At 34.7% G+C, this 12,926-nt stretch overlaps 1 protein-coding gene, 1 long non-coding RNA gene and 1 other non-coding gene across 3 annotated transcripts; 2 read left to right on the plus strand and 1 right to left on the minus strand.

Moving 5' to 3' along the window:
• The first annotated feature begins 573 nt into the window (after positions 1-573).
• LOC134266440 (uncharacterized) lies at positions 574-5,940 on the plus strand. Its single transcript, XR_009991975.1, has 3 exons — positions 574-710; positions 5,466-5,693; positions 5,781-5,940. It is a non-coding gene; the product is annotated as an uncharacterized LOC134266440 (long non-coding RNA).
• LOC134266447 (U8 small nucleolar RNA) lies at positions 3,021-3,146 on the minus strand. The gene has a single exon (XR_009991976.1). It is a non-coding gene; the product is annotated as a U8 small nucleolar RNA (small nucleolar RNA).
• Positions 5,941-7,393: 1,453 nt separating the features above from the next.
• Positions 7,394-8,675, plus strand: LOC134266445 (uncharacterized). The gene has a single exon (XM_062748684.1). The coding sequence runs from the start codon at positions 7,762-7,764 to the stop codon at positions 8,233-8,235; it is 474 nt and encodes a 157-aa protein (XP_062604668.1). The 5' UTR covers positions 7,394-7,761; the 3' UTR covers positions 8,236-8,675.
• Positions 8,676-12,926: the final 4,251 nt, after the last annotated feature.

Here is a 12,926-nt window from a genome sequence, read left to right on the forward strand (position 1 = left end):
GGCGAGCTAGACATCTGTGCCTACATTAAACTGGGCTTAACTTTCCGTCTTACCCTTGGTCAGCGAAACTGTCTTCTTCAGAAGTACAACTAAATTGAATCTTGACCCCTTTTTTTAACCCTCCTATTTTTTCCTTTCTTTTTTTTTTAAACGCAATGCGCTTCGATCTCAGACATGGAGGATTTTCAAAAAATGCTGTCTCTGTTTCCCTCTCTTTTTCGTTATTTTAACTTGCTTACCTCATACATTGTTAGGGGAGAAAATTAATATATATAGCGCCTACACGAAGTATCTGACCTTGTAAAAGCCTTCGGTAAACATGCATTTCTTCAACTTGAGTTTTGTTTTCGTACTTTGTCTACACAAGCATACCCGGGGAAGGGAGTGCTCTAAGAAGAAGGTCATACATATATAAATACACCACTCTTCATTTGCTTTTATCATGTCTGTTTCGCTCCCAGCTCACCACTTGGTACATTAGTGTTTTTATTTTTCAATAACAATGACGAATGTATGTAAACTGATGGTTACTGTATTCATTTCCACTATTTATATGTTATTATTTTTTTTTATGTTTAAAAGTCATGTCAAAGCAGCCTTGGTTTATTTTGAATTTTTGACCTTCTAAAGCATATCCTGTTGTCAAAACATGAAATTCGTGATACCTGTGACGTCATGGGGAAGGTTTGCGCCTTTATTCAAATGAACAGGTAAGGTATTGGGACAGACATTTAAATATGCAAAGGTCGCTGTCTGAAATTTATGAATGAAATTGTCGACTCCGTGGGAGTGGGAATCACGTCGAGTGTGTAAATCTGTGTAAATATAACCATTTAAATATGGTGGTGACCGGAAGCGATCCGTTTTGGTTTACAGTGAGAGGTCACCGCGTACATACAAGGACACACGTGCTTATTGACTATTTTGCATATTACTGCCATCGCTTGACTCTTACAAGAGTTAGTAATCATTGTACTGTTATTTATGGTACTAAATACCGTGAGTAACTAGCATTGTATACTATAAAAGGAAAAAAAAGGCAGAGTTTTTCATTTAAAACTGATATCCATAAACCTCAAATTTACATATATCAACTAAGATTCCTAGAATTTCAGTAACATTGTAAAATACTTTTAAACAAAGTCATTCTTTTATTTAACTAACAATAAGTACTAGTAGTGAGTGTTTAGTATAGTTACCATAAATTGATCAGTTGCTAAGGATATATTTCCTGGTAAATATGTTTGCTTCAAACAAAAAATTGACTGTTTCTTCCTGGAAAAAGATAAAGTTCTGTATTGTGTGCACTGTGCAAATACAATGCACGTGGACGGGTGATCCTCAACAACACGACACAAACACCTGTTACGCAGTTACATGCTTTTCTGGGAATTTTTCCCTCATGAAGAAAACATCTCATATTACACATAAAATTAAACGTGTTGACAATTTTCATACCACACTCATTGATAAAATTTGACATGTATTTTATGGAATCTCGAGCTTGATACATGTAACAATACCCACAGGTCTTTGTATCGCTTACAAAAAAAATAAGCTGTAAAAAAATATATCATTTATGCACCCCATTTTTTCCTTAATTGGATTTAAGTGATCTAAAGGTCGGTGACAATAATTTCATTATATTCTACGAAATCATAGGTACATTTACCATCTGTACATTAGACTGTGAATCTACGACAATAAGGCTTAAGTAACTGAGATTTACTGCTGTTCTGTTAGTATTTGATCTGAAATCTGATCATATAAAACACGTCTATATGCATAAACATTGATTATAGCTCATTGAATTGTTGTTCTAAGGGATAGTGAACCTGGATTTATGGAAAGAAGCGCACAGAAGTACTTAACCGATCAAATCTTGGCGATATTTAGAGGTGCCGGTATGGAATGAAGTACTTAACCGATCAAGTTTAAGGTAGCCAAATGCAACATGACAAAAAATATTTTTCATTGCAAAACAAAAACAAAACTCGTGACGACTTATTGATATGGGTATACAATGTATAAATAAAGATTTTATAAATAATTTAAAAAATAATAATTTAATTATTAGGTCAAGGGCATGAAAAGGGAATAAACATTAATTTTGTACGTGGGTCAAGGATGCCCTTGAATGTTGAATGTAAATGGATTAGATTCCAGTCCTGCAGAATATTATTATTTCGATAAAAAATACAGAAAGAGTGAAATTGTAAAATTAACGCCTTTTCTTCTTTGGTAAAAAAAGCAACAAGGGTCAAAATAGAAACTATTAGAAAAAGGATAGTCTACATTTTTTCAATAAAATTGTCCTAATTGGTCAGTGGTGTTGTATTGATAATTGTTGATGTTTATCTTTGATAAACGCGTCATCTCTTCGTCCCAGTATTTCACACTTGTATAGCGGGCACCTGCATACAGCTGTTAGTGACGTATTTAACTCCTGAGATAATGGTGAAGATCTCCATTCTCAAGGCACTCGTATAATGACAGGTTAATATGCAGAGGAGACAGTTACTGACATACATTTAACAAAACAAGAGTCAGAAAGGTTTACTGAACCGTTTTCTGTTTCTATTTAATACGATTTGCATTAGACAATGATTCATTCTGCATTACATAATGCATTTCATGAATATTGGGGTTTTTTTTTGTTTGGTTGGTTTTTTTGTTTTTTGTTTTTTTTTCCAGAGGAGGCTGCGTAATGAACTGTATCTTTTTTTTCTCAGACTATCAAACTAGAGCGACAACTAATTAATGACAATCAAAGACTGACTTTTAGTTACATAATATTGATTTTAAAAAATCAAGATTACTTAACTGCTGAATCACAAAAAGTGTGGTTCTTAATAATCACATCATCTTGAAAACATTTATAGTTTTATTCAAATTCACTATTAATTTTTACATTTGATTTCTTATTCTCCGAGACAGTTCGTCATGAAAGATTCAGATATATTACCGTAAAGTATCTGTCATTCCTCGTTTAAATATCTTTTGTTCATATAAAAAGTTTTGTCAGACATGAGGGTAGGGCGTCGTTAAAACCTCACCCCCGGGGAACTAATCAGTGATCATCTACCCCAGTCATCATGTCCTCAAGTTCCGAAGAACTCAAGTTAGTAATCACGCCTACGTGATGACTAAAGAAAGAGGGGTAACTCTTCCTATATATAGAATAAGTAACTAGAATTTGTTAAACTGATTTAAAAATAAGCACTAACTATATTACTATTTACGGTTGTAAATTATAATATCAAAAATTAAATCTTTTATTTTAGGCTTTAAATTTCAATAATAAACACTGTTGTATGAAATTTTATTCAAAGAACTGATAAACTATCAAATGAAATTAAATTTATCTGAGCATACTTTTGTTTAAGGAGAAGATAACACATATATAGCACAATATACAAACTCGAATATAGTATATGAGTGAATATGACTACATTTGAATGTTTCTCAAGAATGTACTTTTTAAACTTTTGATTGTAAAATAAAAGAATAGATCCACTTTATTCATTTCATTTTTTTTCATAACTAGGTTAAACACTAAGTAGAAATCCAAACATACATACTTATACATAATGATTCTAGGCACTTAAAATATGTAATGTAAAGTGCACGTGAATTTGATTTTTTTTTTTAGATATCATGTATATACATGTAGAGAAAAAAAATTCCGAAACCAAAAAAAAAACTTAAATTATTAATTTTTTACCTTCCTTCATTTTTAGATGATTTAACCATCATATTTTGAAAATTAATCGGGATAAACGCATTTTTTTGCGAGCTGATACGAAAAAATATAATTCAATTAATTTTTTGTCGCCAAAATATATTAAACCTCGCAACCAAAAAATAAACTATTACATTATTCCGGTGATAGGGGAGGGTGGAATTCATTAGTGCTCTGAGTGGGCGGTACGTACTATTTACTATAATGTTTTATCTTCCTCTTGAGTTCGCCATAGTAAAGTTGTAATGTGTTTGTTGCGATTCCTGACCCATTTTTTGTTGAAATATCGAGGCGACCTTCGCCCTTTGATCGTAAAATGCAATCTCCAGACGATCTTCGCTATGTCAGGGCGTTATGTACTCCCCGGCTCTACACGCCAACATTCGGTAATGTAGATAAGGGGGAAGATCCAGTGTTTTATCTTATTATTGGTCCCAGGAACGAATCAAATGGCTGGGAAGAAATGTTTAAAAATGTCGAGGTATAAAAGAATAAAACGAAATAGATAGAACATTTTATAGTGCGATCGTTGTTGTATACATAGGATGCGCGTGTATCTATGCACGGATTTGTATTTATTGAATTTTTGAGAATTAAAATTTAATAATAAAACTATGACAGTCCATTAGCAGGGTCTACAGTTGATGTAGTTGATTTGTATACAACAAATAGACGTACTGATTCTGAGAGGCCAGTAAATGTCGCCAACTTTTTATATACACGTACATCATCTGTAAATTACATCATTATCTACACTTTGTATATTGTATTCTACATTATTCCAGAAAGAAATTAATTAGTTTCAGTGACACACACAAACCAAAAAAAAAAATCAAAATCCCACGTAGAGCTGTCTGTAAATGAAGTACTTTTATAATATTCATGACCATATTTAAGTACCATGAAAAAAGGATGCAAGGATGATTGAAATAAATAAAAAGATTAAATGCAATCTGTTTATGAAAATCCTACAGAAAAAAAACAGATTTATGGGACAGGCTTATTTCTCAATCAGCTTAATTTTCCGTGTTTACAGTGCAGTGTATTTATACTCGCACTTAGGAACTTTTCTTGGCAATAAAAAAACATAATATCCAAAAGGTTTGTCATAGCCAGGATAAATAATTTCTATTTCTGCAATTTATAAGTTGGTTAACCATCAAAAAGAAGAAAAATTGGCTCAGAAACTGAGAATCAACAACTCACATCGCTCGACTGCACTTAACGGAACCAGACGGCGGGCGGATCTCGAAACAGCGAAGGCACGAGACGCACGTGTTGCTTTCTATACGTGACCGACATTAGTGTATTTTCCACTCAATCCCAAGTCCAAAAGTAATTCACTTTCATCATGAATAAAGAAAAGTTTTAGAAAAGTCATTCTGATCCGGTCCGCCGTCGTAAAACTTTGAGAATTCTCAAAAAAAAATTCTCAACTCAACTCTTGAGAATTACTCAACTGAAAATTTGAGAATAAAAGAGTTTATGTATTTTTATTTTTCTCAACCTTTTTATGACGGTCGCTGAGTCTGAGACCTTCTCAATTTCAGTTCAAACTTTATATAGCCATATCATTCACAATCTTTATCATAAATATATAATATTGTTTCTAAACGGCAGAAATTATTAAAGAGTTCAGTAATGAGCTTAAGCGCGCTTAACTTAAAATTGGTATCTATTTGTTTAACATATGAATAAATCAATTATATGTCATTCAATTTAGAACTAAAATTGGCTAAAAGTGATTGTTATAAATTCCACTTCTGACGTTAGAAGCCGAGCCGGTACCAGTGGAGGTAGGCTACACGCAGACTACGATGGATCCAGTCAGAAGTCGGGGAATAGTAGAGGGCAAAGACAGGTCAAGATAGCATTGTACTCCAGACAGGGGAGGAAGCAAGTGCAAATCATAAACAGCATAAAAATATAGACGGACACAACAGCAAGGCCAGTAGAAAGGGCATGTATCACTGTACTCAGAGGGGGAAGCCAGTGCGAGTCATAACCAGCAAAATAGATGGCCACACAGCCAGGCCAGTACAGAGGGAACGCCGGTTAGGAATATATGATTAGATGGTGCAAAAGGAACGTATTGGTTGTAAATTGTATATGATGTTCAATTAAATGGTGCTAAAGGGACGTATAGGTTACAATTACATGCATAATCAGATGATGTACCATCTGCAGGTTAACATAAGACGTGTTTTTTATTGTTTTATTTCCCTCTGGATTTTTGTTCTCATAAGGAAATAAAAATTTCATATGATACGATATTGCTATAATTTATTTTTTAATTAATTTCGATGTTTGATATCTGTAAGAACTAGTAAGATAAAGAAACGAATGCTGTAACAAAATGCATGGTAACAATAAATTCGAGGGGTTATCAAAATGTTCGTGGACTGAGGCTATAAAATTGTAATATATATCTATTTGAAAATTTTAGAGTTCATTAGCCAAATTATTATAAAATGAAAACAACATTTTTATGCATGAATAACTTCATTGTTTTTTCAATGATACCTCATACACTTTTTGAAACAATGAGTAAGGACTTAAACCCGCCTTGTTTATATGACTTTGCAATGTTATGAACAGTGGCCTTCATTGAATATTATATTCCAGATGGATTAATACATTGGGAGAGATGCGCGCTTGATTGTGCAGGAATATTTTGCTTTTGGGAGTTCAATATCCATAACACATGATTAACGTCATTTTTGACGGGATTGATTTTTCCCACCTTGAGTGCAAATCGACATAAACTGTGTATCTATTTTGATATCAAAAGACAAGTCTGGATGCATTTTATTTTCTGTAGCCAGTTTCAACATATTTTGATATTTTTTCCGGGAATTTGTTTTTATTTTACTCAGACCTTCGATAAAATTTATAGAAAAAAAAAAATGAACAAAAAAAAAAAGAATATAAATTTTAGTTTTTCATTTACACATAAAAGAGCTTACAAAAACATTACTAATTTATCAAAAAATAAAATTCATGATTCGTGGTTTATTCTTTAGATAGAAAAGATGATGCAAACTAGATATTTCAAAATTCATAGATGTACCTTAAGCGGTTTTAATTTTATGGCGCTAGTCCACGAACTTTTTGATAACCCCTCGTATTTATAGAGAGATACTGCATTTTTATGCGGATAACAATGATCCTGACCAAACCATGAGAGAAAAAATAGCAGTCGTGAAAGGATGAAATATATGAAGTTTTTATAACTAGCCTCCTCTTTTTAACAAAAAATTAAAAAAAAAAAAAAAAGAATATATATAAATTCTTTCTTAAAGAGTTGAGTTGTTAATGGCGAACATCTTAAATCTTTACTTTCTGAAATAAATATTAAAATTTAAACATAATAATGAAACAGGACCACACCCCTCCCTTCAGTCACTGAAGAGGGCAAGAAAATATTCTGCACTCTTACATAGTACATAAAGTACAAGCTAGTGTCAAGATATAGTCAATTGTACGTGTATTTTAAATATTTTCCTGTTTGTATTTTTTCCCTTAAGTACACACCATAGTAAGCATTTTTCTCATGTTCAACATTTTATTTCTTCCTTTCCAACACAATATCGGTCGTGTTGGTGTCACTGAGTACTAAGCCACGAGAAAACAAACAGCAAAGATTACACACGTGAGGTCAGAGAGTTTGCGACTGCCCACAGTAACAAACATTGGGAGCTGTTCAAAAGTAAATATAATCGGACAATAGAATTAATACCTGCATAAATCTCAGGTGAATTGCTTACATGTGTCTTCACCGACATGGATACATAGTAAACAACATGCAGTTGTAAATAACAACACATGGCTCTGAATAATGTCAGTCAAACAGATTATCCGTCCTTGCTGAATTCTGATTGGTTGAGACGATCTGCTCAGATGTGTCATAAGGTCAAAGTGAGTCAGAGGTTTGCTATATAAGCCTCGCTCGATTTAAATACAACAGACATAATAATTGTATAGCTAGGGTTGTGTAGTGTACGTGTTACATTGACAATATGAAAATGGTCCTAGGAATGCAGTCCTGTGCATGTAAGGGCATTCCTATTAAACGGAAGGACGAGGGACTAGAAGTGAAGTCAGGGAATTTATTGTTGATCCAATCACATCAGGGTAGATCAGTTAGGGTGCCGGTTCACGTTAGAGTGTACCAGAGCTGCTTTGAACATTACGCAATCGTCAACAGAGACTGCAAATTCACGAACAAAGGCATTTTTGTGAACTTGAAGAATTCCACAGTGATACGGACTGAAACACGGGAGTCTGAATTCCTCATGGTGCCGGATAACGTGGAGGGGACCGGATACACATTTCAGGCGCGAAACGCCACAGAGGCCGAGGACTGGACGGAGGTGTTACGGGCCAGTGTTTCCCAGGGTTCCCCCACATCCGCTCACCCCGCCCCGAGTCTGTCCCCCGTTATCCCCAGAATGCCACTGATGCCCACTCTCGCAGAGGAAGAGGAGAGCTGACCTCGCGTGACCTCTTGGAGTGAACTCGGTCAGTGAGGCGTTTGTTGATTTGACTTCTGCAGATTGTGTTTATCAACATGTTTACAGGCTGCAGTGTGAAGCCGTCATCGGGTGACAGTGAGGTGTCTACAGACATTGACACCCTGACTTGTTTACGTGGATTACATGGCGGGAAGTATTGTAATCCTCTTATCCTGTATAACTGTTGTTGAGGCGCGTAAAATCTCCGTCAGACAGAGGCACGATGCCAGCACGTGCAGGATTCCAGTTTTATCCGGTCCCTTGGGTCTGGATTGTAACAAATTCCAAAGACAAAAGCTAAAGCTGTGATATTGACTCTAATTTAATTTTTTATTGTTACGTAGTGTGATTTTGTGCAATAGTTGTTTTTATGTTAACATGAGTGTGCAATACTTGTTCATTAAAATAAGAAAAATGTTTATTTTGTCTCGTTTTATTACATGTGTATCACATTGTACTGATTAGTTATCACTGACATATATTTTACTAGGTGTATAAGAACACCTACGCTCTTTGGTGACTTCAGTCATACCCGTTAGATGTAATAAAGATCTGTATCGTTTACCCTCGCTGGGAGAATGGACAAGGTTACACTAATTACCGTAATGTTTGGTATTATCCGATGTATGATTAGTCTGGTGTTATTTATCTATATTGATGAACAGCCCACATGGAGTTGGATTCTATTTATGGAATAGTCATTTAATAATGGGTCGATTTATAAATTCCGTCCATTCATTCATACAAAGAATGTTTAAGGAACGTCTAACAATATATAATGAACAAAAGATCGATATTTAACTAAGATTGTCAGTGAATAGAGAATCGAATGTCAACGCAGTACGAAAGTTACTTATATCTGATGCGTACAAGGAGAACCTACCAATGTATACGAGTGTCCTTGAACTAACATACACGAAACAGCAGTGTCAAAACAGGAACTACTTTACATTACGCGGCTGTATGACTAAGATCCTACTCTTCATACGGAGAAAATTGTCCCGCTCTGCAGATAAGGCATTTCTATAATTACTACTGAACTCATCCGAATTTGTAATGTAATGGTCATGGGATTTCGTTCATACTGGTATTTTAAGAATTCTTAAAATGTATGATAGTAAGCCTATTAATAGTTTGAACAATGGACATATAGAAAAAGTTACAGAAAAAGATTTTCTTTCAAAGAAGGGTTTATTCACAGATCCGCTTCTGTTGGACGGAATGGAGCAGCACTATTCTTATAACTCTTATCTTAGAGAAAGTAATGTATTGGTATTTTCCTTTACAAAAATTATAATTTTTCAATTAAAATGAGAGAGATATATGACAATGTCATATATGCATGTGTTGGTATTTTCATCTACAAAAATTTGAATTTTTCAATTAAAATTTGTATATGACAATGTCATATATATATTCTATTTGAAATTTCAAATTTTTATAGAGGACAGTATTAATTGTTCCATCTGTTATTTACTGGGGGCGTGCAAGTTTCATTCCCTGGACTTTATCAATACAATAAATTACCCAAGGTTCAAGTTATATACTGATGTGGATATACTAATAATATAGTAATATGAAACTAATTACATTAACCCTTCTTGACAACTTTAATGCTATGAATACAAAATTACATTAATCCTTCTATTCCTGTTTAGTTCTCCTAAATCCTTGATGGCTACATTTACATCTAATTCTTGAACATGCTTTGTTTTTAACTGCAATTGAAGTAATGGATATATGCCGAATACTGTTCTATATGTAAAATTATCAGACTGTTTGAGGCCCGGCCGAAAACTGTCTGATAATTTTACTTAAAATAGTATGAGGCATATATCTTACTTAAAACATTGCCATTTAATTGTCCAAAAGTTACCTGGAGGAGTCCGATAATAACACAATGGGAGTTTAGGCATGAATTGTTTTTTACCCGTCTAATAAGTAGACAAAAGAAATGAGACAGTAAAAACAGTGAGTGAACTCTTGCTTCATTTCATTCATTCAATGGCAGTCGTTTAGATAAGCAGGACAGGGGTCCGGTGGGGAAGGATTTTCTTGTTTATTTCGGAACATTTCTATTTATTTTGTGCATAAATTGACCTTGATAGAGATTTTTGGGGGGTGAAATTATAACCGTCACCATGGAAAGTAAAAAATGCAGATCTTCATCCTGAAGTTTTAGTTTATATTATGGAAATTCTCAGGTTTTACAAGTGCAGCCATTAGGAAACAATCCTTATAAAATAAATAGATTTGCCATTTATTTCTCAGAAATGGATTTAAATTCGCTTATTCAAAGTGCTGTATCAAAAAACTTAAAAGATTGGAAGTATTAATTTTGAGGATGGTTTAAACTAAATTTTTTCATGGATTTGCTATTTTGTAGCAGCTAAATTTCTTTGCGATTGCTGTCCCTGTTTTTTCCCTTTTTTGGGGGTGGGGGTGGACACATTTAGTTTATTCCACTCTTCTTTTTGTTTTTAAATACCGTCCGATTTTGTTATCATTGCCGTCCGATAATATATTATCAGACTGGTAATTATTATTATCGGACGGTTACAGGTAAATTTTTAGACTGCAAGAACAAAGGCATGACGTCACAGCAATGTTTTAAAACAGAATTAATTATTGATACAGATCCATGTATATAGGTCGCTGAGATGTGATACATTACACTTTATTCATTGGGTGAAACTGTAGTTCTATGGTTGTCCACCCATTTTTATCAGACGAGCGAGCTACAGACCTGTAGCCAGAAAAAGTAACTTTTTCTGTGTCTTCTACGGAGATCTTCTCCACTTCATAGTGAAAGCCAATCCAGATGTGATCTTTGTTTTTGCACTTCGTTAACAAGGCTAGAGTAATTATTACAAGAAAAATGTCAAACTTTTAATCTGCTTCCTCCAGAAACGTCAAGCTTATGAACATTACTCATATATACTTCATATGCTTCATTAAAACTGGGTTTATAGATCAAAGCTGGCCGAGTTTTTACCTCCGTACAACTTCTGTAGCAGACGTCGTAACCTTGACGTGACTCAGAACAGATGAAGATCCCAGTTACGCGCCAAAACAGACCCGCGCCAACGAAATCTTCGTCTGCTTCTCTCAATACATAAGGATCGGTATAAATTCTGAATAATTTGATATGGTTTAAAATTATATTTAAATCTGTATAGCGGCCAAGTCTGTCTGCACAATGCAGCTTTTCAAGATTTTTTAAGTGCGTGGTTGAAATGATAAATACCATGTCTATAAACTGGCATATATTCTGATATATCTTGTTCAAAAATTCTTTTAAAAAATAACTTCATAATTAATGAAATTTAATCTGTGGAATTCGGTTAGAATGAGTTTTTTTTTCAGTTGAGCAGAATACATTCTTCATGTATAATCAAAAGTAAACAGGACCTCGGCAATTGACTGCACGGATCTGTCGTTGTTACTGACAGGAAAGGGACTCTCTCTCCGTGAAGTGTGTTTGTTATCACAGAGGTTCCATTTTACATTACATTTACTGAGAGTATTAAAATCTCCTATCCTGGTTTCCCTGCCGAGAACACGTTGCTTTACTGGGCCCCGTGAACTCTAACACATCAAAACAATGTTGTTGTAAGAGAGAGGTTGTTTTATATGATAAGTTGTTGTCGATATCTGTTTCACCGGTCTTTGGGTACAGATGTATCGGGAACTGTGTCCTGTTCAACTTTTCCTGTTTAGTTTGTCGAATCGTGATTAAACCATCAAAAATGTTTTATCTGCTAAGAGGAAAGATTTACACTTATTTTATAAATGCGTCATCATTTTCACAGCAAAATAACCTGCACCAAAATAAAATTATCAAGAGGAAGACATTCTTCAAGAAGGTTTCATCATACGACTGTCGTTTAAGTATAAGTCACATTATCCAACGATGGGGTATACGATGAGAAACCGATGAAAACCGGGCACCACTAGTGATCGGACGGTGACTTAGTCTTTTTTGCGAAACGGTGGGGTCATCGGGAGGAAATAATTCGTAGTTAAAATTCAGCGATGTCTCCAACGATTCATCATTAACACATCTTTCAGGGATCGACCGATGTATGGCCGAGCATCGTCCAATATCCGTTGAATCTGAGGTCATCGGGGGGTTGAGTGGTGTTCAACAGATAACGATCGATCATCGGTCGATGTTCGACCAAACATTGGCCTGTAGTCGACCGATGTACGAACGATGTTCACCAATGTATGAGCGATGTAATATACATCGGCCGATTATCCTTGAACATTGTTTTATGCTTAGCAATGCATCGCTGAACCTTTATAAGTCCGGCCGGCAACCACGCCATTTTTCTCATAAAACGCATTGGTTGCCCATCGTATGCACATCGCTGGATAATGTGACTGATACTTTAAGGACTACTGGGCCGATGTGGAGCGATGTTGGGGAATCGTTAACACCACGGATTACTACCGATTACCACCGGTCTACGGCTACCGGCCGGGAAATGTGACCTAGGCATTACTGATTTTTATTTGAAAATTAAAATAAGTAAACGACACGACTGTGTTAACCCGGAGATTCTCTATAACTTTATATTGACCACATAAGCAGTACTATAAGTGCCGGCTTCGAGTGTTATATATACATGTATTACATGTATGTTTTGGTCCATCTTTTTGAAAGA

This window comes from Saccostrea cucullata, unplaced genomic scaffold (genome assembly GCF_032062105.1).
Source record: "Saccostrea cucullata isolate Sc308-1 unplaced genomic scaffold, CSIRO_AGI_Scuc_v1 ctg1212, whole genome shotgun sequence".
Lineage (NCBI taxonomy): Eukaryota > Metazoa > Mollusca > Bivalvia > Ostreida > Ostreidae > Saccostrea > Saccostrea cuccullata.

What these genes read in the sequence shown, in the direction of transcription:
- LOC134266445 (XM_062748684.1), top strand. Translation starts at nt 7,762, where the DNA reads ATGAAAATGGTCCTAGGAATGCAGTCCTGTGCATGTAAGGGCATTCCT.